Source organism: Pseudorca crassidens, chromosome 8 (assembly GCF_039906515.1).
Source record: "Pseudorca crassidens isolate mPseCra1 chromosome 8, mPseCra1.hap1, whole genome shotgun sequence".
Taxonomy (NCBI): domain Eukaryota; kingdom Metazoa; phylum Chordata; class Mammalia; order Artiodactyla; family Delphinidae; genus Pseudorca; species Pseudorca crassidens.
The window spans coordinates 61,076,737-61,104,302 of record NC_090303.1 but is presented as its reverse complement, the minus strand read 5'-3'; the positions used below and the strand labels follow the sequence as shown (position 1 = coordinate 61,104,302).

Here is a 27,566-nt window from a genome sequence, read left to right as displayed (position 1 = left end):
ATACAGTTTTAAAGCGAGAAACCTTTAAAACTATTATGGAAAGAACAGCTTGAAGTTATTAAGGTAGATATAAAGTATATGGTGAGGCCTATTGATAAAAGTCATTCACATTCTAGACTTTAAAGATAAAAACCTATTATTTTTGTCCCAGTGAGTTTTTTAAAAGGAGATTTAAAAACTGCTATATAATAATTTTAATTACCAAAAAAAAATCTCGAGAACAAGATGACTGTATTTTATGCAAGGGATGTGTTCCTGAAGGCTTTGAATAATTCAATACATGCAAAATTCAAAACTGATTTTTCCACAGGAATAAATGTGCTCTCAGGAGGGCACAGCTCTACATCACCACAGTGCATTTTTATTTCAATGCTCCATTTTATTTTCTCAGCATCATCTCCAGTGGTCTACAGAGTCCTCACACTCCTAAATTACAGCACAGAGTATCATAGGGGTTGTTCGACCTTCTTTATCATGTTTTACCACATCTAAATTTTATTCCAAACTTATTTATTTTCATGGGCTAGTTTCAACACTAGTACAAGCACCACCATCAACCATTTAATCAATGCTTGGGCGACACTGTAATAGGATATAAAGACATTTTAAATTATAACAAGAGCAGATGTTAAAATAACAAAAAAAAAGGACACCAAATCCACAACCACAGGCTCCTATGCAGTAAAAAGCAGTGCGGTTCACAGAATACTGCCAAAGAACATCAGGTATCTGCATTTTACTGGGCAAAACAGCACTGCCATGTGGCTGTAGCTTGAACACTTTACAATTTATTCAAGCTCTCTAGCTTTGAAATGATGTAATTCTTGTCAATTTCTATTTTTAAAATTTGGGTGAGGCTTTATTAATACTTTTAGCATACCATGTATCAATTTTACATAATTCAAGTTTGCATAAAATACATTATATTCTGTATAAAAGAAGACTGTACGTTTGAATTCTAACAGCAGATTTCGCTGGCTATCTAAAGTTTTAGGAATGGGTTGAAATGCCAGCATCCAGTGTGGTGAAGCTAAAGCAGAAATTATAAAAATCAATAAATTCAAGGGCACAAAGGACTCTTAGAAATAGCCTAAAGGAGAACTCGAGATTAAATTCAATCTTTTTCTTAGGAGAACAGTCTGTAGGCTAAGACAGTGTCAAAGATACAAGTCTTCAATGTAAGCCAAACTTAAAACCTATCTGATTCTCTAAGGGGACAGATGTTATCAGGGACATTTTAGATGGTATCTAAGACCTTAGTGAAGAAAGGGTTGCTAGCATACAGGTGCAGACGGGCAGGAAATACTAGGCACAGCCCCCGCAGTAAATCAGTAAGACGGTCAAATTTCTAACCGTCTAAGGAGCCATCTGGGCTGGTAAGAAGGTGTACAGTCCATGGAAAACATCCTGAGGTGAGTCACAGACGTATAGTGGGAACACTTTCTTTCTTGTGATCCGAATCCATGTAAGGTATTAAATGCCATTAGAAATCAGTAGATGATATTTAGTGCCATTACAATCTGCTCGTAGACATCTGTGATGGGAACAGCTGCTCCATTCAGCAAGAACTTAGTGCGAGTCTACCACTGCCCCTTACTAAGTGCAAGGCAGCAGGGATCACTGGGTGCTTTAAACTCAGTCCCTTGCCCTCAGGAAGTTCATGGGTTTATAAGAGAGCCAGCCTTTAACAAATCATCGTTATGCAAATTGCCGACTGCTATAACAGAGATCTCTATCCAGTGCTACAGGAAAAGAGAGATGAATCCAGCCTGGGAGCAAGTGCACAGAAAGAATTCTCCAAAGGAGTCTCAAAGGCTGGGTAGGGCAGAGAGTAGGGTGGTACCTGGGGCTGCAGACAGAGAAAGCTACATGCAGTTGTGAGAGATGGTGGCATGAAGGGGGAACAGTCCAGTAGGGCTGCAGATCACTGGGGCTGGGGCCAAACTGTGAGGACCTTTTTTATGCCGTGTCAAGGATTCTAAACTTCCCACCTGAGGCACAGTGGTAGTTTAAAATAACACTTACTGCTTTTTTTCTGATTTCACAAGTAATGTTCAGGAAAATGCAAAAAGGGAAGAACTAAAGAAACCTATAATCATGCCTCCCAGAGGTAACCACAGAGGGCATTCTGGAGGTATATTCTCTTAAGTCTTTTCTCCTATACAGACAGTATTATTTTCTTCTACTAACAGTCACGATCATTCTGATTTGGAATTGTGGTAGGGAAGTAAAAGGAGATCAGTATTTCTTTACGGTATGCAGCAAACGCAGCTGACTGCTGTCCTGGTCCCTGAGCCTTCGGCTCCAGAGTTCACCTGGCAGACAAACTGCCTGTTTATAAGGGCTCTGGATCCAGTGCTACCCCAACCTCAGGGGCCTTATACCTTTCCTACACTTTGCCTGTGAAGTCAACCACTCAAAAAAGCCCAGAAACCCTTCTCCATGCTCCCTTCTATGGGACAGCAAGAAAACAAGGATGCTGTGAGTCCAAGTAAGAGGGGCAGGCTGGTCTAAGGAAGGGAGGGTGTTTGTACAGCAACACGATCTGTGTCTCCCCCCAGCCCTTCTAGAGAAGGCAGTTGTTCCCTGCTGTGCCTGCATCTTGCCAGAGAAGAGTCCCACTGGGCAAAATGTGGGCCAGTAAGTCTAATGGGAGAAGAGGGAGGCAGAGAATTTAGGCTAGGTCCTGACTCAGGCCTAGGAAGACCACCTCCACAATTGAATACCAACAAATAAAATAAAACTCATAAATGAAAAGGACTTGCCCCAAGTCTTTAGCTGACTTCTAGGGCTGCAAATATCCCTGCCATGTGAGGCTGCATTAAATTAGGATGAAGTCTAAGCATTGACCTATTTTGGTTACCCAGAGAAGATTAGATAATGAAATACATTAATCTTCACTATAATACCCATTCATTATCATAATGCATGTTCTATAATCTGGAAGTATTTTTGGCCTCTGAAAGACATAAATGATTCCCTTCTCCCAGTTCTCTGAAATCTGTCAGTTCCTTAGAAACTGAGGCAAAATTTCTAAGTAGGAAGTGTTGACAATCACCTTGCCCAATTCTCTTCCTCTTACAGATGAAAAAATAGAAGACCCAGAGAGATAGTTACCTGCCCAAGGTCACAAAGCTAAAAGCAATGAGAACTTGGGGCATTCTTGTCACATTAAACCATTTTGACAAAACTAATGTTTATTCTTTGTGATAAAACAAAATAATGAAAATGAAAAACGTGCCTTTTCCCAGCCACATCTTGAAAAAATTGGAACCTTATTCTATTCATAAAGATGCAGATTTGACTTCTTTAATGGTTAGTCAAAAACTTTCTATGAGGTATTTAGAGATTATGCCTCAACCTATCATAGCATCTGAACAAGAACTACCTTTCCATTACTGTTGGTGGATAGCTATTCTGTCCAGGAACAGAATATATGAGAGTGTTTCTCTATTGTAAATCTATAATTAGTGAGAATTTGCAAAGTTACTTTGGGTTGTAGAGAGGGCAAAGGAGAAATGCAAATCTAAGTCTTAGGAGACAGCTTGAGAAGTAGACAAGCAAAGCCAGAAAAGGTGAAATCAATCATTCACTGAGCTCAGGAAGTGACAATCATCTCAGTTCTGCAAATGAGCTAAACTAGGAAGTCCTTAGGCAAGAATCACGAACAAAGAAAGGTTTGAAAGTGAATAAGCAGTGAATAAATCTGAAAATACTGAGTGAAAAAGGAAGAATGTGTATAATGTGACACCATGTACATGAGTTTAAAACATGCAATACATTACTAGATACTGTTTGTGGACACATAAATATATAGTAGAAGTATAAAAACATTCATTATATGATGATAAACTACAAATTCTGGATGAAGATCTTCTCTGGAAGTAATGGGGTTATGAGGTAGTAGATGGTACTGTATTTACATATTTGGTCAAATGATAAATATTTGATATAATTTAAAAAAACCTACTACTAGGAAAGTACCCCCAAGTTCTTTACAGTGACTAAGCTTTGGGCAAAATGAATTGTATGGAGAAAAGCCAACTCAATAACCAGTTGACAGAGATGGAACAAGTACCCAGAGACATCCTTTGTTACCTTCAGGCACCATCGAGAAGAAAACTTGTACTGTAAGCCAATTCTGCCATTAGAAGCACATGCTGTTAAGAGTTCTGGAAAGGGCATGACTTGATTCACATTCCCTGGTACTTTCAGAATAATTAGTCAAGTTATGATTTGATGTCAAATATCTGATTATGAGTTCTAACTTCATCTCTCTCATATAGCTCTCCTTGTTTGTGAAAGCCTTTCATATTAAATGCATAAGTGAGCCTCCTCTACCTTTTTTTTCCCTCCTATTCTGTGCTACAGATCTTGGTTAGGTTAATGTTTACCTGACATTTACGGAATCATTCCGAGGTGAGGGATGTGGCAATATGCTATCCCACTGAGGGAATAGTGCAGAACACATAATATTTAGTACAATGGTGCATGAAATGGCAGAGCAACTTTTCTTCATTTCACTTACAAAGATGCTTTCCAAAGCCTCTTCTTGATGTGGCATCTGTGAATGGAGGGGCTCAGCTACAGGGTGGGCCATTAAACACATTTGCCTTGTGTACCCAACTCTTTCCTTAGAGTGATCTCTAGAGAATGTCAGAGGACACTAGAGTTCAGAGCAGCTCTTGGCATGAGACCACCCAAAATATTCCACTCTGGTCATCATTATGGGGAATTCAGGTGATGGCTCAAATGCAAAAGGGGGCGGTATAAAGCCCAAGGCCTCCTTCCGATTGCTGAAAACTCATTCTAGGTCACAGAACTGCAGCAATACAATGACTATACATGCATTTTCCAGAGAGTTAATAGATGTCAAGGCTTCCGTTGTGTCATTTAGGACTGTTACATATCATCTCCCATTTTCAAAGCCACTAAGACTATCCAAAATTATGAGCAGTTACCTCAAAACCTTTCTTAAGCAGTGTTTTCAAATTTGGGAGTGTCCTTATTTTATCCCTACTACTTGTCTTGCTGTTCCTAGGTTAAGAAAAGTTTTCAGCCATTGGGTAACCAGCCAATTATCATGAAAAGGAGGCAAAATTAACTGATGCTATGGGTAACTAATTTCAGTACTTTTATTCCTGCTTATTTAATAATCACTTAGATGCAGTCAAAATTCCCAAATAACCAAATGTAGCCTAGTGACAGGTGAGCTTCAACATCCCAGCTCTAGATGAACGGGTCTCACACTTGAGCATGGATTAGAATCACTTGCATGACTTGTGAACACACGCATTTGCTGGGCCCCACCTCGGGAGTTTCTGAGTCAGCAGGTGTCAGGTGGGACCCAGTAGTCTGCATTTCTAATAAGTCTCCAGGTGATGAAGATGTTGCTGTCCTTGGACCACTTTGAGAACCACTGATCTAGATCTGAGACCCTAGGGAAAGTACTTATCCTCTCTAAACCTCAGTTTACTTGCTGTAAAAGGGGAGTACTCAGAAGATTAAATAAAATGTTTATGGAGAACCTAGTGTTATGCCAACACTGGGTGCTCTATAAATGGTAGCTGTTATTACAATAACTCAAATTCAATTTCAGAATAAAAAATGCAAGCTAATTTGCCTATATGTGGCATATAAATTGCACATACCCACACTTCTACTTACATACCTAAACTATCTCATTTTAGACAAAATATCAGTTCTGCTTATAAAGCCTGTGATTTCAAAATGAGAAAAAAGCCAGCAATCCAGAAGAAATAGGCAACAAGCAGCCTGTGGGTTCTGCAGAGTTAACGTGTAAACATTTCTCATAAATCTCTCTTATTTGCTTGCACAGAACTTGTGTCTGTGTTTAGAGGGAAGGGGGCTGGTTAGGGGAGCTTCATCTCTCCACATTGCACAGCAGCAGGAAACTAGGGATCCCGGTAAGCAAAGATGATTTAAATCATGAAGACCTCTGAAATAATCCTGAGCATCAAGGATGAAAATCTCAAATTTATGGTCCCTTTTCCTTTCCACTGAAAACAGTCCAGCAGGGAAGAAAAGGAAGGAAAAGCTGAGATTGGCTGTGATTATTTCAGTTTTGAAGCAGCATTTGCCCTTCAAGTCTCCTCTCTCTTCATAAAGTCAACATCTCTAGGCCCAGCTTTCAAATCAAGTAAAAGATAGGGGAGGAAAGGGGGCAGAATTAGGGATGGGGGCAGGGCAGAAAGGGTATATCCTCAACTGTCTCTCCACCTCCAAGGGGCAAAGCTTTTCTTTTCACTTGCTGTGTCTGGTAAACAGCTGGGTTCTCCTCTATCCCAGCTCCAGCAGAGGGGTAATGAGATTAGCATTCCCCACTTGCCCTCACACAGCCAGCCATCAGAAAACAGTAGCATCCTGTGATGTGTGGAGTCCACCACACACACAGTGCTGAATCCCATATCTTCTGCATTTCCTGCAGGTGGTGGAGTCTTCCTACCAGTGTGAAGCTTCCATACTAAGAAGTCAGCCTGGAGAGAAATTTCAGGCTTGGCAGCTGAGCTTGGTAACTTTCCATTTGTGATTTGGGACAAATAAGTCTCATTTTCTGGTAGGTTATCAACTTTGTATATGTCATGATGATGAGAATATAAACAACAATAGAAGCTAACCTCTATTAAGTGCTTATTATGTACCAAATTTCTAATCTTTTCACATGCATAAACCTATTTAATCTTTACAACAATCTTATTAGGGAAATCAAGTCATCATTCCCATTTTACAGATGAGGAAACTGAGGCACACAAAGGTTAAGTAAATTGCCTAAGGGCACCTATCCAGAAAGCCCATGATCTTAATCACGCCACAAAGTCATCAAGTTTGATAGAGACTGGTTAGGGAGTCCTAATAGTCATGGTGAATATATTTTTAATACTGAAATCAGGACACTTAGGGGAGGATATAACTGAGACAGTCCTGGAAATTCAAGGATGTATGAGAAACCCCAAAATGCAGGTAGCTCAGGGACGGTGGAGAAGACCTTCTGTGGGAGAAATGAGGACCTTACAGCTGAGGATCCCAAAATGACCCTGCTTCAGATCCTTTGTGGTCTTAGCGTGTCTTTTGATCTTTCAGAATTTCAGTTACCTAACCTGTAAAAATGGACTGATGTGAGGACTAGGTTGTCTAAATTTTTTATACAGTGTTACAGAAATATCAGCTTTTATTGTTTCACGGCACATCAGCAAGTTTCTATACAGGGAGGCCTGGGAAAATCACACAGGGGCAGGATCCCTCAAGACTCATGACCCAAAGGGAGGACTAACAAAAGGAAGAACTCACCCCTGACATTGATAAAATGCTGTGTGAACACTGGCTCCTCCTCCCCAGCAGAAGTATCTAACTCATTCATTTCATTATTTATAATCATGACTGCCTAGAGCCTGACCATGTGCTTGTCTACATCATAATAATACAGGGCTTCAAAGTAATATGGAAATCTCACTCCCATCTGCTCACCTCAATGCCCATCCTGGAAGGATTTCCTAGAGACCAAGATTGAGAGTTTAGCCAGTCTGTTAGTGGCACTATGAGGATGCTTCCAAGTCTTCAATGTTTTCCAAAAGTGGTCCGACAGGTGCATTGATCCATCCATCTATCCACCCACCCACCCAATGTTTATTAAGTACCTACAATGTTCCAGTCACTGCATTAAGATGCTGGAGATGTTGGACGATCTCCTTTGACCAAGGCCTTCATCCGAATCTCAACTACCACCACAAAAATGGGGCACATAGGGCACTTGAGGAATACAAGATGATGACCAGCCCTTCATCTTACTTCAGAGCAAATCCTAGGGTTCCCCATACCCTCCCTTTTATGGTCTCCAAAACTAGCTTCCCTCTGGATACAGATTTTAGGAAACTACACAGTTATCTCAAGATTCATTTAGGAAGAACTGGCTTCTTAAAAATATTAGGTTTTCCTATTAAGATTAAAAGATGGCTCTCTATTAATTTAGCTCTTCTTTAAGATATACTGATTTTTAATAAGTTAGATCTAGACTACCAGGTCACTATCTCGAGTTCTTTTTTAACAAAGCATATAAGAAACAAACAATTAATAATAATGAAATAGAAAAATACCAAAATCAGATCTTGAAAAGCACACCCTATCTCCTCCTCCAGGAGTCTCCATTCCACATCCTATTCAATTAATCAACCAAAATGTAAATAACACTTACTCAGGGCTGTCTGGATGTCCTTTTCTCCATTTTTCACTTCTGTCAAAAATCCCTTCAAAAATTTGAGACCTCTAAAACAAAAAAGAGGAAGAAATATTATTTTCAAAGTTCACTTATGTTGAACGGGTATGAATAAATGGCAGACATCAGCTTCTTTTTCAGTAGTATCTTGGGCACAGCAATAAACAAGTCAAGTCACATGGCAGTCCTTTCTAAGTTTCTTCCCTGTGATTTCCCTTTAGCTTGCTCTAGACGCTTCTTATCTGAAATACCTACACAGTGGTTTTCAAAATGTGGTCCCAGGACCAGCAGCTTCAGCATCACCTGGGAACTTGTTAGAAATGCAAATTCTGGAGCTCCCCTCCAGACTTGCTGAATCAGAAATTGGGTTTTGGGTGGAGCAATCTGTGTTTTTTAATAAGCCCTCCAGGTGAATCTGATGCCATTACAGTTTGTGATCCACTGACTTAAAGACAAACCAATCGGCTTTACTGTCCTTTATCATTCCTATCTTATATATTCTATTAATATTAACAATGTTTATCACTATCAAGACAGAGGCAAAAAAAAGTCGATATTCTATTCTTCAGGCCTTCTAGAAAAGGCTATACATGGGTTACAGCTTTCACTCAGAAGTAGCCTCTTTTGCATAACAATTTTTTTTGGTAGGGGTAACATTTCAACTAAGCTGGATTTCAACGGCTGCCCCACCCCAGTTGCCTCACCTCTTCAGCCACAGGAGGGCTTCTGTAGCTGAGTTCCTAACCTGGGCTACATCGGCCTCCACTTCGTGCAGCACTATCTTCTGGAGTGTGGTAAACTCTTCTTTGTTGGTTATATACTTCTGATTTACTTTCTGCAGGAGAAGCAGGGAAATAACCTAAGTTAAAAGTGCTAAAGCTATCAAGCAAGTCAGTTTACTGTTGAGACCTAAGTTTGTCAACCAGGCCTCTAAGAAATTAAAATGAATTAAGCCTCTCTTACCTTCGTCCTTATGCTTTCCAAGTAATCTGTTTTATTTGTTTGAGGATTCTTATTAGGCTTAAGGTAGAATTAAATAGTTTCAGGGTTTTAAAGTACTGTTTTTAAAGTATTTTTTCCTCTGAGAAAGGTTCTTACAGCTGGCCTATACTTTTCATTCCGAGTATAAAACTCAACAATCATTTGCTTCTGAATGAGATTTCATGCAACTACTCCCTCCAAATATACAGTCTCCACGGAGACAAGCCAGTATATTCACCTTAATATTTCCAACTAGATCCATTTTAACAGGAGCAAACACTGTAGGGCCAAGTTTGTCTAGAAGAAAAGATTGAAAACATCTTTGAAAAAGCAATTTTTTCAAGTGGAAAATATTTTTTATAGTAGCAATGAATTTAACAGGCCCCCCCCACCCCCCCGCCAAACTTTTATTTTTTGCTTTTAAATCATTTTCTAAACATAAGCTTCAAAGGTTCCTGGCACACTGTCATTGCTTTTTTCTACTTCACTGCTCTGAAGTGAGTAACTATAATAAGGGCCTAAGGGCAGGTGAGGATAACCTTATAAGTTTAGAATGCGCATTGTAATCCTTAGGGCTGCACTGTTCCAATACGGTAGCCAGCGGATGTCTGGCTATTGAGCTCTTGGAATGTACCGATTCCAAACTGAAATATGCCATAAGTATAAATATATACCAGATTTCAAAGACTTAGTACCAAAAAAAGAATGCCAAATATCTCAATAATGATTCTTTTATATTGATTCCATGTTCAGATGATATATTGTATATACCAAGTTAGAAACAATACATTTTTAAAATTAGTTTTATCTGTTTTGCTTTACAATTTTAATATTCTTGCCAGAAAATATAAAATTATATATGTAGTCTGAATATTTTTGTTGGATAAGAGCAACTAAAAATAGTAACACAAAGGGGTATAGCCAAAAAGCCAAAAGAGAAAATATAATAAAATTCTAAAAAATACTTGACTCATCCAAAAGAAAGGCAGGAACAAAGATAGGTAGCTAAAAAGCTAAAAGAGGAAATAAAACAGAATACAAAAAAATAATTGATTAATTGGGTGGAAATCAAGAAAGGAGTAAACAAGGAAGAACACATGAGACAAACAGACAATAAGTAGCAAGATGGTAGAAACAGACAGCAAGATAGCAGGCTTAAATTCATCCAAACAATGTAATTTATTACACTGAGTACAAGAAAAAAACATGATAATTTCAATAAACACAGAAAAATATATTTTATAAATTAACTCATTCATGATTGTAAAAAACAACTCAATGTACAAGTCAATTGTATCTATATGCTATTAATAAACAACTGGAAAATGAAATACTTTTCATGATAGCATAAAAAAACATAAAATTCTAAAAGTTATTCCTAACAAAAGATGTGTAAGACCTTTACACGATACAAAACGTTGTGAAAATAAAGACCTAAGTAAATGAGAGATACAGCACATTCATGGATTAGAAGACTCAATGTTGTTTAAGATGCCAATTTCCTACTAATTGGTTTACAGTTTCAATGTAATCCTAATCAAAATCCCAACAGGATTTTTTTTTTTTTAGAGAAATAGTAAGAAAATCACATATGTTTATTGAAAGGTTTTCAAGATTCATTACTTCAAAAAAAAAAATCACAATGGGACACATAGAACAAGCTCTCTTTTGTGTCTTATATAATACAGTATGTCTTATTCAGAAATGCCTCTATCTATTCAAAACAATCAGTTGGTAGTACTTATGTTTTACTTACTCTCACTAAGTTTTGAGTGGTTTACTGGCTTAGTACAGAAAACCAGTACATTTATCAGAATACTGCATTTTACTATCTTACTCCTTTTTTTATTCCTAAACCATAGTCGTTTTCTGTTTCTGTGTATGTTTGGGATATATGTAATGAGATTTATTTTCATTTATACAGAGAAATATTTATGATTTCTCTGATTTTAAGGTTTAAGACTTAAGACTCCTGGCATCTTCATGATAAGCGGGATAACTTGTATTATTGGCCATAACTACTGGGTAGGATGGAATTGGAGTTACCTTGTAGCTCTTCCATCAGACTGCTATTCTATCCTGCCTCCTACTGTCATACATGCTTATCAAAGAATGTATGGTCCCAGGAATCCTACAGGAAAAAAAAATCCCCTTCAACCTCTAGTCCCAGTGTGTATATAGACTCTCCTTTCTTTGGCCAACTGGACCACGTGGAAGCCACCTGCATGCCCCCCTACTCTGTGGGCTCCATTTTGTCCTTGTTTATCCTATCCAGGAGCGTGAAGAGGAGTCATGGAAGGAGGATGGGAACTTTGATACCCTCCACACATCTTTGGAAAGGTCCACTCTAGTACACTGACCCCTGGATACGGTCTTAGTTTTTCTCTTTGATCTGTATCAGGGCTCTTCTTCCTCTCTGGGGTTGAATTAGTGGGATGGGCAGCTTTGCTTTTTCCCTTAAAGTAATGGGAAGCATGCATGGCCCATGATTCTCCCCCCCCAACCCCGTCACACACTGTATTTTATTTTTACAAGAGATAAATAAACTGACACCAAGCATTGTAAATGGATGACCACAACAAAAGCAACAATGATTGCAATTACCAAACATGAAACACACTCATACTATGTCATAATATTGACATTCATTTTAACAGCTAAAATTTATATGGACATGCAAAGGACCTAGAATTGCCAAAACATCTTGAAAAAGAAGAACAAAACTGGAAGAATACATTATCTGATTTCAAGCCTTACACAGTAATTAAGATACTATAATACTAGGATGAGGAAAAAAAACAGATGGTTGAAACAAAAGAGAGCCCAGAAATAGACCCACACTTATAGGGTCAACTGGTTTTCAAAGTGCTGCCAAGGTAATGCAAAAGGGTAAAAAGATACTTTTTCAACAAATGGTTCTTGAACAACCAGATAAAGGAAAAAAAAAAAAAAAGAAGGAATCTCAACCCTTACCTCACACCACATAAAAAACTGATTCCAAGATGGATCACAGATGTAAACTTAAAATCAAAAATAAAAAGTGTAGAAGACAACACAGAAGACTATCTTCATGACCTTGGGGATAAGCAAAGATCTTTTAGGATACTGAAAGCACTAACTATAAAAGAAGAAAACACAGATAAATTGGATTTAATGAAAATTAAAGACCCTGCTCTTCAAAAGGCATCATTAAGAAAAGAAATGAACAAGTCATAGTCTGGGGGAAAATATTCATAATGAGTACGTCTAAAATGAAATGTTATTCAGAACATACAAAGAACTCTTTCAATTCAATAATAAAAAGAAAATTAACCAACTTTTAAAAATAGGTTAAAGATTTGAACAGACTTCACAATGGAAGAGATAGCAATGGTCGATAACCATATGAAAAAGTGCTCAACATCATTAGTCACCAGAGAAATACAAATTAAAGCCACCAAACACTCACAGAAATGGCTAAAACCAAAAATACTGACACCACCAAGTGCTAGTGAGGATGTGAAGCAACCAGAATATTCATATTTTGCTATTGGAAGTACACAATGGTACAACCACTCTTCATGAAATTACATGTATAAACCCTATGAATCAGCAATTCCACCCCTAGGTGTTTACTCAATAATGAAAACATGTGCCCACAGACACAAAAACGTTCAGAGCAATTTCACTTATAATAGCCCCAAACAAGAAACTACCCAAATGTTTATCAGTAGGAGAATGAATAAACAAAATGGGGTAGAGTCACTTAATAGAATACTATTCAGCAATAGAAAGGAATGAGCGACTAATACATGTAACAACAAAGGTGAAAACATTATACTATCAAGAGTATAATAATGCAAGAGTACGTAACATGATTCCACTTATGTAAAATTTTAGAACACGCAAAACTAATCTATGGTGACAGAAATCAGTATGGTTGCCTTGGGCTGGGTGACAGGTTGTGGACTGACTGGCATAGGGAACATTCTGGGGTGATGAAAACATTCTCTGCCTTGATAGAGATGTGGATTACATAGGTAGATGCATTTGTCAAAACTCACTGAATTATAACAGTTAAGTTCTATGCAAGATATACCTTGATTTAAAAAAGAGATACAGAGTTAAGTGGATTATATAGCAAATTTCAACACATTAGCAATTCCTGGTACTACTGGCTCTATAAAAAGTAAATGTAATTTAAACTTAAATAAAGTTACATATATATCTTTTTTTAATCTGAAAAAAGTTTTAGCTGGTAAAATGTTTTTTCATAGTACCAACAGATTTGAAGATCTGTTCCTCAACGACTTTCACTTTTGCTCTTAAGTAAGATTTCTAGAAAACAGAATTCCCTTTTTTCATTACACAACTCTAAGATCAATATTAATCATAATTAGAAATGAAATGGAAATATGTAATAATGCTTAAGGTCACACAGTTTTAACTATATATGCCTAGTGATATGAAGAGGTAGATAAGAAGGGTCATCTCACTGTACACATAGTTCAGCATATTTCTACTACAAAATAACTGCAGTGAAACAGATTCTAGAGACTATGAATTTAAGGCAAATCCAGCAATCTTACCTAATACTGGAACCACAGCATAACATGATGCTAAGAATGCTTCTGTGGGAATGCCACTGTCTTCCAGAAGTTCAATGTCACTAAAGCTAAACAATTTGGTGATACAGAGGAGGAAAGATTGAAAACACAACATTAGCATGCTCTGCAGTTCAGAGGCAGTCACGAAAACAGCTGCCCCTCTGTAGGTCAAATCATTTAACCTCATCTCACAAATATGCCCCAGTGACTGTTCTTCTATTATAACACAGTCTAATAAAATCGTTTTCCAAAGATAATCCACCAAAGCAAGCTAAAACTTGTTGACAGAGTATACTCTCACAATCCAGTTCCTTCTCATCCACTGCTTCAGGCAAGGTGAACAGTAAAGCAGATGCTTGGTATGCCACATTCTCTATTCTGTTAGGATACGCCATCCCCTGAAAGGAACACCAACATTGACTTTCCAGAAGGAAAGCTCGTATCCAACTGTCAGTGATGTTAGATAGTACAGAATACCTGGTGTTCATGGTACTGAAGAAAGTTGGGATGACTTCTTGGCCTTCTTCCCAGTGGGCTTCTGGAGAGCTGCTTGAGGAGTGGGATTCAGACTGTGCCAAGTGGCTGTCATGATTTCCCAGGTTTTCCTCTCCATCTTCCTTTATCATTTCACGTTGGACTGTAAAGCAGGAGATACCTATTACTAACCTTTTATTTATGTATTATAAGATTACTATATATATATATATATTCATTGTTGAACATTCTTAACACAGAAAAGTATACAGAAAGAAAAATCAGTGAAATACTATACATATACACACAAACAAAATTGAGTTTAAATACATGTAGATTTTCATCCAGCCTGTTTTCACTGAACGGTATATCATGAATATTTTCATTATCATTCAATACTCTTCAAAACATGGTTTTAATGACCATGTAATATTGAATCATGTTTATGTGGCGGGCATTGAGGCAGTTTCTAAAATTTCAGTATTATAAGTAAAGTTGAGCCTCAATATTAGTGTATTCTGTCTTTGTGGATTTGCCTACTTGCTGAAGTTTATTTGTAATACTAACATCAACACTCATGGCACTCTTGCAGTCATTTTGGATATGTGCAGAGTGGTGAAAAAATTTGAGTTACCTGACACGCATGTTCCCAGCTGAGGTCGAACAAGGTGACACTCTGCCTTCTTGTTTCACCTTTCATACTGTACGCAAATGTGTTTATTTAGTGCCATTTTTTTTTTTGCATTCTTGTGCATTTTGTTGTTGATTTTGCTGTTTAAAAGGACCCCCAAGTGTAGTGCTGCCTAGTGTTCCTAAGCACAAGAAGGCTGTGATGTGCCTTATGGAAAAACACGTGTTATATAAGCTTATATAAGATAAGCTTCGTGGGCTTCCCTGGTGGCGCAGTGGTTGAGAGTCCGCCTGCCGATGCAGGGGACGTGGGTTTGTGCCCCGGTCTGGGAGGATTCCACGTGCCGTGGAGCGGCTGGGCCTGTGAGCCATGGCCGCTGGGCCTAGGCCACAGCAGTGAGAGGCCTGCGTACCGCAAAAAAAAAAAAAAAAAAAGAGATAAGCTTCGTTCAGGCATGAGTTATAGTGCTGTTGGCCATGGGTTCAATGTTAACGAGTCAACAATATATATAAACAAGGTATCTTTTTTTTTTTTCCTTTAGGAGGAGGGACTCTTTTCTTTTTAATTTTTATCGGAGTATAGTTGATTTACAATGTTGTGTTAGTTTCAGGTGTACAGCAAAGTGAATCAGTTATACATATACATATATCCACTCTTTTTTAGATTCTTTTCCCATATAGGCCATTACAGAGTACTGAGTAGAGTCCCCTGTGTTATACAGTAGTTCCTTACTAGTTACCTATTTTATATATAGTAGTATGTATATGTCAATCCCAATCTTCCAATTTATCCGTCTCCCCAACAAGGTGTCTTTAAACAGAAACACACAAAACAACAATATGTTCTGATCAGTTGATGAAAATGTGAAAAGAGGCTTGCGGGAACCTAACCATGTATTTCCCCTAGAAGCAACGGTTCAGTATTTTCTAATTCAGTGTTTGCAGTGACTTTATAGAACAAAACTACCATGAGTAATGAGAATTAACTGTAATGTCATAAAGGACATCCCTGTCCATATATATTTGTCTTTAAATCTGACTATTCCCTGAGGACAAATTCCTAGAAAAAAATTATTGGGTCAAATAAATAATAGTACTGTTTTAACAGAAATTCTCCTGTCTATTATTTACTCAAGGGATAAGACTTCAGTGATGTATGGATTGCTTGCTGCAGGTTAACAGCTATGAAAATGCACCTTTTCTTCCCCCCACTCACCAGAGGAGATGAGGAGGAAACTTCAAAAAAATTTTATTTTCAAACTATTTAATACACACTTATAACACAATTAAAAACTCTAAGATGATTGTCATGGACTGATCTGAAGTTGGTTTTAGTAGAGAGATTAGTAACGAAAAGGGCAGCACTTTCAACTACAGGTTATTACCTAAAACTTGGGAATTTGGCTTGATGAACACAGAGACGGCCAGGCGAAAGTCTGATGGTGGTTGGTGAACTCGGACATCCTCAGGCCTCACCAGAAACCAGGAGGATGGAAAACTGAACTGCCATAACTCTGCAGACTCTTAAGTCTCACATCATAGTCTATGTTCAATGGACTTTGAAATTCTGAGCAGAAGGCCCTAATACTCATACTCTCTAAAAAGTCAGCACAGACAGCTACAGCTCACTGAAGCCCATGGACATCACAGCTAAGAACAGTGAGTGGGAAACTCCTCTTCATTCTGCCTTTTCAATAGGGGGGTCAGGTGGGATGGCAGAACGTTTTCAAGTGAACTCTGTTATCTTACGAACAGCTGCCTCGGGAGCTACCTAGCACGCTGTCTTGAGGTCAGTCCCTATCAAGTGTCGCATCATGGATAATGAATCAAAGCCCCATGATCCTTTTATTCAATGGTTTGCCTCACATCTTTTTTGTTTTTACCTGTTATATTATCATCTGTATTTTCTTCACTTGATATGCTGCGATCTGTCTCTGCAGGTTTCAAACATAAGGAGCTCTTGTTTTTCATTAGGATTTCTTCATCATCATTTATTTCCATATGTAAAGATCCATTCTCACAACTGTTTAACTCTGTTTGCCTAAAATTTTTTTAAAAGGAAAAAAGCCAAGAAGTCCAATTATTTGGTCACAAATAGACTGCACAGATAGATCCTATTCTGAGGGATGGGGAAGGGTCCACAACCACAACTACCAACTCCTTTTAACACTGATTGAAAAACAGAACTGTTAAATCAAGCCAAATCTCTCACCCCACCCTCCTGCCTCAAAGGCGGGTATCCTCCTGTGCTGGGAGCAGGCCTGTCTCCAGGCTGAAGTTCAGAGACCAAAGAGCCATTCATGGCTCTTCATGCACCCTCAGCTGACTCCAACTTCCTGCTCCCCACCAGCAACAGGAAATATTCACTGATAGCACCTGGGTTTTCAATCAGCTTTTCTACAGGTACCACATTCAACACTTTTTCTCACTTTCCTCAGCTTCTCCCTGGAAGGTTTTTTCCTCTCTCCTCACCTCTCAAATCACTGGCCACTTCCATTTGTTTGCCTAGCAGTTAACTGTCTAGAAGCCACAGCTGTGGTCAAGGAAGACAAAAAAAAAAAAAAAAAAACCCAGGAGGACACAATACATCCTGAGTATCTGTTGCTCTTTAAGGTAACATAAAAGGCTATTTAACATGCAAGTGAAATAACTGATTTTGTTAAAGGGACAATCATAACATCTTATTATAAATAACTAGACTCAGCCAAATTAGAACAAAACCATTTTCTTCTAATACGAATAAAGGGAAAAGGTCCAAGCTACATGTGGACTCCAGGAAAAGCATTTGTTTTTCTAAAAAAATACCGTATTTCAACTTGGCAATTAAAAATATAGGAGTATATTGATGAAATACCTCAAAAGAAAAAAAAATCTACAAAGATGTTCCTAGTAGAAATATTTAGATCAGGAGAAAATTATTAACCAAATTGGGGAACAATCCTTGTACTAAAGAAACAAACAACTGTATATAAAGAGATGAAAATATTAAATAACAACTTGAAAGGACAAATACATGGACAATGTCAAAATACAGGAATGCTTATATGAAATAATAACTGAATAAAGACCCTAAATAATAGGAACACAACTGTGTAAACGTGTACTTTTTTTCAGTAGTTCAGATTTTGATATTATGTTCTTTTTCCAACCTGTAAAGCTACCTAGGATTTTTATTTTTCAATGAAACAAAATAGCACTGTCTTTTCTGATAAAACCACATTTAAATCAATGCTCGGCTCCTTCACAAGAGAGGAGGTTCCAATACTCAGTACAACAGAGAAATGAAAAGTTATTAGCTGTGGTGGGTGAGATCCATATCCTGGGGAAATGCAAACATCTTCCCTAGTAGTCAGTGCTGAATGAAAGATTTGCAGTGCTTCAGGGTCACCTCTGGTATCATCTCAAACCATGAGAAAAACCACCACATGATTTCTTTTCTTTTCTTTTTAAAATTTATTTATTATTTTTGGCTGTGTTGGGTCATTGTTGCTGCACATGGGCTTTCTCTAGTTGCAGTGAGCAGGGGCTACTCTTTGTAGCTGTGCATGGGCTTCTCAATGCGGTGGCTTCTCTTGTTGCGGAGCACGGGCTCTAGAGCACGTGGGCTTCAGTAGATGCGGCGCGTGGGCTCTAGAGCACAGGCTCAGTAGTTGTGGCACAAGGGCTTAGTTGCTCCGCGGCAAGTGGGATCTTCCCGGACTAGGGCTCGAACCCGTGTCCCCTGCATTGGCGGGCGGATTCTTAACCACTGCACCACCAGGGAAGCCCACCATGTAATTTCTTAAAAAAAAAAAAACAAGGAATACCAATATCCTTATTTTTATATTTTTAGAAAGAAGAAAAAACAAAAAATGTTACTGTACCTTTCCAATGAATTATGAATTGGTACAATAGGATGTTTCATCTTTAAAAGAAGCAAAGAAAAGAAAATTCACATGTTAAACTCCCAACAGAATATATTTAGAGTTTTATCACATATGAAAGTGGTAAATATGATCATAACACACACTGCCCCACTCAAGAGGAATAATTTTAGGTCTTCCCAAAAGAAAGGAGTCATTGATCCCAACCAGTCTCAAATAAGGATACCCAAATTTCTAAGAAAAAGGAAGATGGTCTTTTGAAGGGCCTAATTACCGTATTTATACCCTTGGTGGTTAGCTTTCTTGTAATTACTATTACACTCATTAAATATTATTAAATACCAAACTATGATACAGCATTGTATCAAACACTGGAAGCATAAAGGTAAACAGTATGGGGTTCTTGCCCTTAAGGTACTTTCAATATAGAATAAGGCTAAAATAGGGGTATGCGTAGAGGAGGAACTCTTAGCCCAACTAAGGGATTCAGGGAAAGAGAGATTAAATTTTAAAGGATGAATAAGAGCTAAGCAGGGAAAGACAGGTGAGAAGGGCATTCTTGGTACTGGGAAATGGCCCAAAGAAGTGGGGGAGCTTACAAGCAGTTAATACGTTCAAGCCAGGTTATGAAAAAGAAAGAGGTTGGTGATGTGGGAAGGGGCTAAGACGTTTTGACTTTAAGCTGTAGGCAATGAGGGAGCCACTAAAAGTTTTAGGTGAAGTGGCCCAATTTACACTGCATGAACAGAAACACTGTAGGCTGCCTGGAAGAGTCGAGTTGAAGGCAACTAGTTAGAAGGCTATCACCAATCTCAACAAGACTCCCTGGACAAGGAGGCTGGAGACAAAAAACTAGCTACATCAGAGAGAGACATGTTCAGGTGGTAAAACTGCCAACACTAACTGACTGGATACGAGGGACTAAGGGCATATATAATAGTGGACATAAAAGAAAGTCCACTACAAAAATGTCTTTATCAAGTTGCCAAAGGGTGATGGAGAACTTAGCTCAGTATATCACTTTCTTAGCTTTTCATCATGCCCTACTGCAGCCAAGCTGACCTGGTCTGTTACCTTGTTGGACTTGAGCATGGCCAGCTGGGGTGATCCTGGGGGAGTGCGATAGAGCAGCTCAGAAGTGAAGGCTGCGTTTGCGATCTGCATGCATTCTTCCAACGTCTTCAGAAAAGTATTGCAGGTTGATTTCAGCAGAGTTCCCACATCAATTCCCTCCTACAAAACAACCAGGGTGAAGACTCCTTTACCTTGCCAAAAAGGAAAAAGCCCAGTTGTGGAATGTCCTTAGAGGTTTTATCCAGCTAATGACGGGTGATAACAATAATCGTGTACCCGTCTATTTTGCTGGACAAATATGGGTATCAGTTATAAAAGAAAAAGACTGAGCAAGTCCAACTTATCTATTAATCATACTCAAGCCTAACCCTCCATCTGCCCTTCATGCTCACCCACCACTCCAACTGAAGGCAACGACTTCTCTCAACTCAACAACACTATATGACAGCAGTATGTCAGGTGCTAGGCGCTGAGCCCTTGTGGAGTTTGCGGTCTCTAAGGGGTGGCAGACACCAAACAGAATTACATGGACTGAAGACCAGGGGGATCAATGGAAAAATGTCTCCTACTGTCTGAGTAAAAATGAAGTTCTAGAATAGAAGCATTAGAAACCACAAATCACAGTACAGATGAGTCTTTCAGTACAGATGAGTCTAAGAGGTTTCAGCAACTGGAATTATTCTGAATATCTAATCATTTTTTTCTCCAAGTTATTTCACTTGCTCAGGTTGTTTTTCCTCTGGATATTGATATTGATAAGTTGTTCAGGAAACGGAGGCTACACCCTGACTAGAGAGTTTGGTAACCACATCTTAGTGGCATTAGAGTTACCAGATTGGGCCCAAGATGGAGTCACTCATGCTAAGTCTCACAACAGCAAACCAAAAACTTATCCAAGTTTCTATGCTGGGCTCTCCCAGAAAAGGCAGGCCTAGGTCAACCAATCAGTGCTTGCCTGCTCAGCACAAGTTAGTGTACTGACCTGGCTCCAAGACTTCCCTTTGCTCCATATAAGAAAAGTAACCCTGCTTTAACCATTCAGCGAATGCCCAGTATAACTTCCTTGTTCCTGCTCACTTTGGTCCATAAAGATCTCTAGCCTGGTATAGCTCTTCACAGCTCCTTTCTACCTGCTAGACTGGACGCTGCCCGATTTATGAATTGCTGAATAAAGCTAATAAGATCTTTAAATTTTACTCAGTTGAATTTTGTTCTTTCGCCATAGCCTCTGTATTTTCCTCAATTTTGTATTTCTAACAAGCTAGATGTTACTGGTCGTGAACCACTATTTTTCAGACACCAATTACAATGTGTGGTTTTTTTCCACACTACCAAGAAATTCCTGGACACCAGCCGGGTGTCTTACAATTCTGACACAATTTACCTGGAAATAGTGTCAGATCTCACAGGTTAAGCGCTCAGTCCTACAAGATTGCTCCCCACCCCCACTTCAGACACCAATGGCAAGTTCAGGGTGTCACTTGTGCTACTGACTGACCCACTCTAGACTGAAGATTCCAACAACCCCCTCCTTGTGTTTAATTACTTTGCCAGAGCAGCTCACAGAACTAAAAGAAACATTTAACTTATTAGACTGCCAGCATATTATAAAAGCATATAACTCAGGAACAGCCAGATGGAAGAGATGCATAGGGCAAGGCATGTGGGAAGGGGCTTGGCGCTTCCATGCTCCCTGAGTATGCCACTCTCCCCAGTCAACACATATTCACCAACTCGGGAGCTCTCCAAACCCCATGCTGTGGGTTATGGAAGCTTCGTTAAATGGGCACGATTGATTAAATCATTGGCCAAGGGTGACTGAAGTCAATCTTCAGTCCCTCTCCCCTCCCAGGAGGGGAGGGGGTAGGAATGAAAGTTCCAACCCTCTAATCACTTGCTTGGGTCTACAGTCAACCAGAGCCTCTATCCTTAGTATTTTCCAATTAACATAACAAAGACACTTTTTATCACCTGGAAATTCCAAGGGTTATTTTTTGGAGCTCTGTGCCAAAAACTAGACAAAGACCAAACATATATTTCTTATTATAAATCACAATATCATAACCACAGTTTCATAAGCAAGTTCCCAAGGCACTTACTATAAACACTTCCTAGAATTAAACATTGCTGTGTTCACTTTTTCCCTTCCTACTAGAACAGGGCTTCTCTACCTTGGCATCACTGGCATTTGGGGCTGGCTTACTGGAGCAGGGGATATAGGGGGAGTGGCTCTCCTATCCATTGCAGATATTAAGCAGCGTCCGGCCTCTACCCCTTAGATGCCAACAGCACTCCCCCAGTAGTGACAATCAAAAGTGTCTCAGACGTTGCCCAATGTCTCCTGAGGAGCAAAACTGCTCTGGGTTGAGAATCAATGCTCTAGTCTCTAACATCCCAAAAGCAGGACTGAAGTGTTTTGGTACCCCTCTCGTCTCCCTCCCGCAGCACAGTATCTTGTACACGATAGGCAGTTGCTGAATGAGTAAGAGAGACCCCCAAAAAGTGAGTGAAAGTGAGTTAAACCACCTTTATTAGAAAAACTTAGAGCACATATATTACTAGTAGCATAGTGATACACTACCTAAGAAAAGTAATTTAAAACCATTAATTATAATCTACAGATTCTTCATTTTGTGGGCACTGTTTTTCAGATAACTTCTCTGAGAGCAGAGCAGAGACACCTCTCTGGTTAATGTGAACCATTCAATACATAGCTTAACACCAGATAGATCTTTTAATATATGTTTTAGAATGAGTAAATAACAATTTCATTAATAAATGATAAAAATCGCAATCCTTGCTGATGATGGAGAGAAATAAAGCTGTGTCTCTATCTTTGAAAGCACTAGTCTCTACTCAAGCAGAACATCTATTACGGTGAAATAAAATCCTGTTACAGTCTCATCAGAGGTGACAGACACATATTACTGACAGACATGATGCTGTCACCTTAGGAGCCACATGCGTAGTATAGAAATGGCTCTGCCAGACAGCTAAGGCTATATTTTAGAAAGTTATGCAAACTGGGGAGACACATATTTTAGTACATCAGTACTAAAGTTAAAAGTTCCAAAATTATCAATTAATTAATCCTGAATTCATCCCAGGAAGGAAAACTATATGCTTCCATATGCTGAAATGCACACACTTCTTCTCTTTGTTGAAGTCTGTCACTTTTTTTCTCTGAAAAACAGTAAATTCCAAGGTAGGGATTATGTGAGAATAAGCAGCACCTGTAAGCAACATCTGGGGCTACTTGTCACGTGGCTAAGAAGAATGGTATTTTACCTCAGAATTGGACACACCAGTTGCGGTCACTTCTTTTGTTTTATCTACTTGCTGAACAAGAAGATCACAGTAGAGTCTTAGTTCCGACATTTTAGTTTTCAAGTTATCAGTGTTTTCAGCAAACTCTAAATAACAAAATGATGAAAACGTAATTTAATTCCCAGAATAAATAACTGATATACTAGTTAGCATACTATACAGATAAGTGAAATATAATCTATGCCTAAAGTCAGACGTTTATAGTATGGGTTACAGATATGACATATTTGAAGTTATGGGAGCAAGAAAAAGAGAAAAAGGAGATTTCTAGTCTTCTGAAGTAATCTACATTATTTCTTGAGCCAACATATTTAATGATCACCAGTACAGGAAGAAGGAGACAGTATACCTCTGATCCACTTGTGTCAGAACTGGGAACAGTCAAGGGTTCAGGGTTTCGGTCTCAGTTCTGCCACAGTTTTCCTATCTGTAAAATGGGGTCACAGCTATCTATCCAGTGCTCAAAACTGGGAAACAGTGTTCTGTAACATGCAATTACCACTAATAAGACAGCTTGTGAATTCAGAGGACTGGTCCAGCATGCTGCCTGGCAAGGCGAACGGCACCCTCTGCACACCTGCTGCTCCTTCATTAGCACGGCACTCCAGCCATCCTGGCGCTGAGGGCTCGGCTACAATCGTAACTGCCTCTGCTTGCTTCTCCGTGAAAAAGCTGCACATTACCACCTGATCTGAGTCAGAGCTGACAGTGTCTAGCATTTGCTCTCGACTTAGCATTAAAAAACAACCAACAAATAGGTCATTTTACTGTGTCTACTTGAATAGTTAAGCACATCTGCCATATGTGTCATGAGAAAGGTCCCCTGAAACACTTGTTCCCAGAGGCCCCTCTCTCCCACCAATCTTTTCAGGTGTACATTCGAGGCTGGGGGGCTGGGAAGGCAGAGCTCAGGCAGTAAGCCCTGGCACTCGTGACCCAGGCAAAATAGAAAGTTATGCCGTGGTTCTCAGGAGACCTAATGATGTTGAGTCAACGAGCATTAAGCAGCAGCAACCTGACAATTAAGTATCCATCTACCCCAGGAACAGGGCGGGGAAAGCGGGCTGTTACTGCAGGAAATACCAGATCCAAGGCTTCTCTGGCTCAGCTACTCTTTACCAAAAGTCAACTTTGTGCCAGACGAGGTACCTCATGGTAATCCTTCTAAGATAGGTAATTACCTCTTTTCAAAATATAAGGAAACTGAAGATTAGAGAGGTTAAGTGATCTATGTCAAGGTCACAAAGCCATGATTTGAACCCAGTTGTATCTGGCTCTAAAACCTGCATTCTTTCTACTATGACATGCTAAGAAAGAAGAGTCAGGTATAGACTGTTTAAGGTCCACTGAGATATACAGCACTTGCATGATATAAAAAGCTGGCTATGGGGGCTTCCCTGGGGGCGCAGTGGTTGAGAATCTGCCTGCCAAAGCAGGGGACACTGGTTCGAGCCCTGGTCTGGGAAGATCCCACATGCCGCGGAGCAACTAGGCCCGTGAGCCATGGCCGCTGGAGCCTGCGCGTCCAGAGCCTGTGCTCCGCAACAAGAGAGGCAGCGATAGTGAGAGGCCGGCACACCGCGATGAAGAGTGGCCGCAACTAGAGAAAGCCCTCACACAGAAACGAAGACCCAACACAGCCAAAAATAAATAAATAAAATACTGAATACATAACTACTTTAAAAAAAAGAAAAAAAGCTGGCTATGGCTAGGTGGTCAGAAGCAAGATAACAAATATGGGAACCCAGAGATGCCACTAGGTGATTCCCAGGGTTCCCAGTCCAGAGGACAATCAATACTTGCCTTTTTCTTTCTGGGTCCTACTGTCTGTCAGGCAAGCCTTGGCTGACCCCAAGGCTACCAGCCACCGTTGTCTCTCAGCCACACTTCTGGCCTTCAGGTAGAAATATTGTTCCCCAGGGATTATCAGGTCCATGCGTGTGTTATCTACAGAATGAACTGGGAGCAAGACATAGAGAGGTCAGAAACCCAGAAAAGCCCTATCTGGGTAGCCTCCACTCCACCCAAATTCTTGAGCTTAACTGGCGTGCCAGTCACTGAGAGCTTCTTCCAAGAGAGGATGTCAGCCCTTACTACTTCTCCTGGTTTATTTATCTCTTCCTAGAGGTCTCTGCTAATGGAGAGGGAAAACTCTGCAATTGGCTCCAAGGTCTCACCAGGACTTTGGCCTAAAAAAGAATCACTTAAATCTCCTTAGGATCATTTATAAGAGGAGAGAGGAAAAATCTCTCTTCTGGTGTGTGTGTGTGTAAAGTATGCTGCTCTGCGGCCAAAAAGGCTTGATGCAAACAAGTAAGGATGTGCTCTTTATCTCCTTGGGGTATTGAAAAGCAATCAAGAACACAATAGTTTTCCTTTCTACTTTCCTTCACTAGTCTTATCAAAAATGTGAGAATTCCCTTAGAACACTTTAGGAGAAGAAACAAGCAAGCCACACTCTCCTTCACCCCCCAAGCCCCATGCCCCAAATTCCCTTCTAGTCGGTTTCTGAGCCACATCCTCTCAGCATGTCTCAAGATTCTCAAAACCAAGAAGAAAAGGCTATTTGTAGGTCTGTCAGGTGTTTGCTTGTTTAGTTTTGAGCATGGTGGTGGTGGTGAGAAGGTGTGTATGCATCGTGATTTAAACACAGAAGTGTTTGATGTTGCAATAAAAAGACAAATAAGCTTAGCAAACTGCCACAAGCCCGAGGTGAGCAGGTGACCAAGGAATGAGCACTACATGTGTGGTTACTAAGCACATTGCTCTCATTTATTCTGACTACCTCTAAACCAAGCTCCTTGTAAAAACTCGCTGCAGTTTTAGGTCTTACTTGTAAGACTTTTTCTGGGGGACGTAACATTATATATCTTTATACTATGGGAGCAGCAAAGAAAGGCACACAGAAGCCAGTGGTTTTTTTTATTTTGGGGGAGAAACAGAAAGAAAAATAAAACCTGCAAGTGTCTTGGCTTCTCACCTTGAATTTCACACACCGCCATCTGAATGCTCCCTTTGCAACCTTTCCAAGCATCTTCAGGAGAATCATAATAAGATAATATTCCCCCACAGAGAAGGAACCACCGAGGCTGCCAACCTGAAAACAGAAGCAAGAGCATGGTCTCAATGACTGCTTCCCAGGACATAGGAATAGGACCTAACAAAGGATGCTGGATTCTAGCTCCAAGGAACTTACATTCTGGGGGAAAATTCTAAGGGAAAGAAATGTTAGAAAAGATCTGTATGTTTGATCTCATTTTTGCATAGAAGTCTGGAAGGATCAGCAATAAATATGGTGATGATTCTCTAGGTAATGGGATTACTTATGATTTTTATTCCTTTTTCCCCCTAATACAGTACTAGTAATCTTTGATTTTTACTTTTTCTAAGATAAAAGATTATTATTTTCCAAAGATTATTGTTAACATACTTGCTCTCCTCCCCTCTGGTTAAGGAAAATTATTTCAAACCTAGAAATGAGATAAAAGATTATGCTGCCCTTTCAACATCATACGTAGTGCTGTCTAATAAGCCTGCCTAGGGTCATATGTTCCCTAAGGAAAGATAACTTTAAACTTACTATTTGGTATTGATCCACTGAAATGGAATAATCTTAAAACATTCAAGGGCTTAACTACTTTTACTTCACAGTATTTCAGGGGACGAACCATATTCAGTGGAAACACACGTCTTATCTAGTCCTCTTACACAACCTATGTTCTAGTCAAACCAAACTTACTTGCTGTGTGCCTGCCTCAGGGCTTTTGCTCAAACTGGATCTTCCTAAAATGTCATCCCTGACTACCTCTGCATAAGCCTTGTCAGTCTCCTCATCAGATGTATTTTTTCCTTCTCTGAAATGCCATAGGCTTTTAAGGATACATTTTCTCACTAGACTCTTCTACGGCTGAGACAGCTGGAGCGAAGGCTGGTAGGCGCTTTGCGCAGAGCCCCAAGGGCTGGCTCAGGTACATACCTGATGGGTCCTTGGGAATTGATCCACACCAGCTAAATACGTAAGTCACCAACTGATGTCACAGTAGTATTTTTAGGGAACCACTAACTGAAACCGCCCACCCTGGCCAGGCAGAATAATAACTGCTTGCATGAGTTATCTCACAACAGGAGGTCTCAATAAGAAACACGGAACTGACCAGCTACCACCAGCGGGCAGAAATCGGGAGGGGCCAAAAGGAGGGAGGAGATGCCAGCCATAATATGTCCTGCCGATGTCCCAGAAACCCTGACGCTGGAAACCACCTTGACTGAGAGATGCGTGCGTCACCAGGAATTGGACCAAATATGGGCACAAGCAAGATGACTGGCCAGAGACAACCCGGCAAGCTAACCCCATTACTATAAAACCTGAGATGTGAGCTACGTGGCAGAGCAGTTCTCCTG

At 39.6% G+C, this 27,566-nt stretch overlaps 1 protein-coding gene across 8 annotated transcripts in view; it reads right to left on the bottom strand.

The window, feature by feature from the left end:
• PLEKHA8 (pleckstrin homology domain containing A8) overlaps positions 1-27,566 on the bottom strand; it is a 115,551-nt gene that overhangs the window by 51,610 nt on the left and 36,375 nt on the right. For 7 of the 8 annotated variants that reach the window (XM_067746611.1, XM_067746612.1, XM_067746609.1 and 4 more), the window contains exons 2-12: positions 26,146-26,262; positions 24,969-25,124; positions 23,127-23,251; positions 19,827-19,997; positions 18,765-18,805; positions 16,785-16,942; positions 14,275-14,434; positions 13,780-13,865; positions 9,450-9,508; positions 8,935-9,065; positions 8,210-8,280 (exon numbers count right to left, since the gene is read on the bottom strand). In XM_067746611.1, the coding sequence (XP_067602712.1) occupies positions 8,210-8,280; positions 8,935-9,065; positions 9,450-9,508; positions 13,780-13,865; positions 14,275-14,434; positions 16,785-16,942; positions 18,765-18,805; positions 19,827-19,997; positions 23,127-23,251; positions 24,969-25,124; positions 26,146-26,262 (1,275 nt within the window). The remainder of the gene's footprint in view (positions 1-8,209; positions 8,281-8,934; positions 9,066-9,449; positions 9,509-13,779; positions 13,866-14,274; positions 14,435-16,784; positions 16,943-18,764; positions 18,806-19,826; positions 19,998-23,126; positions 23,252-24,968; positions 25,125-26,145; positions 26,263-27,566) is intronic. The other variant, XM_067746608.1, reaches the window with a different exon arrangement.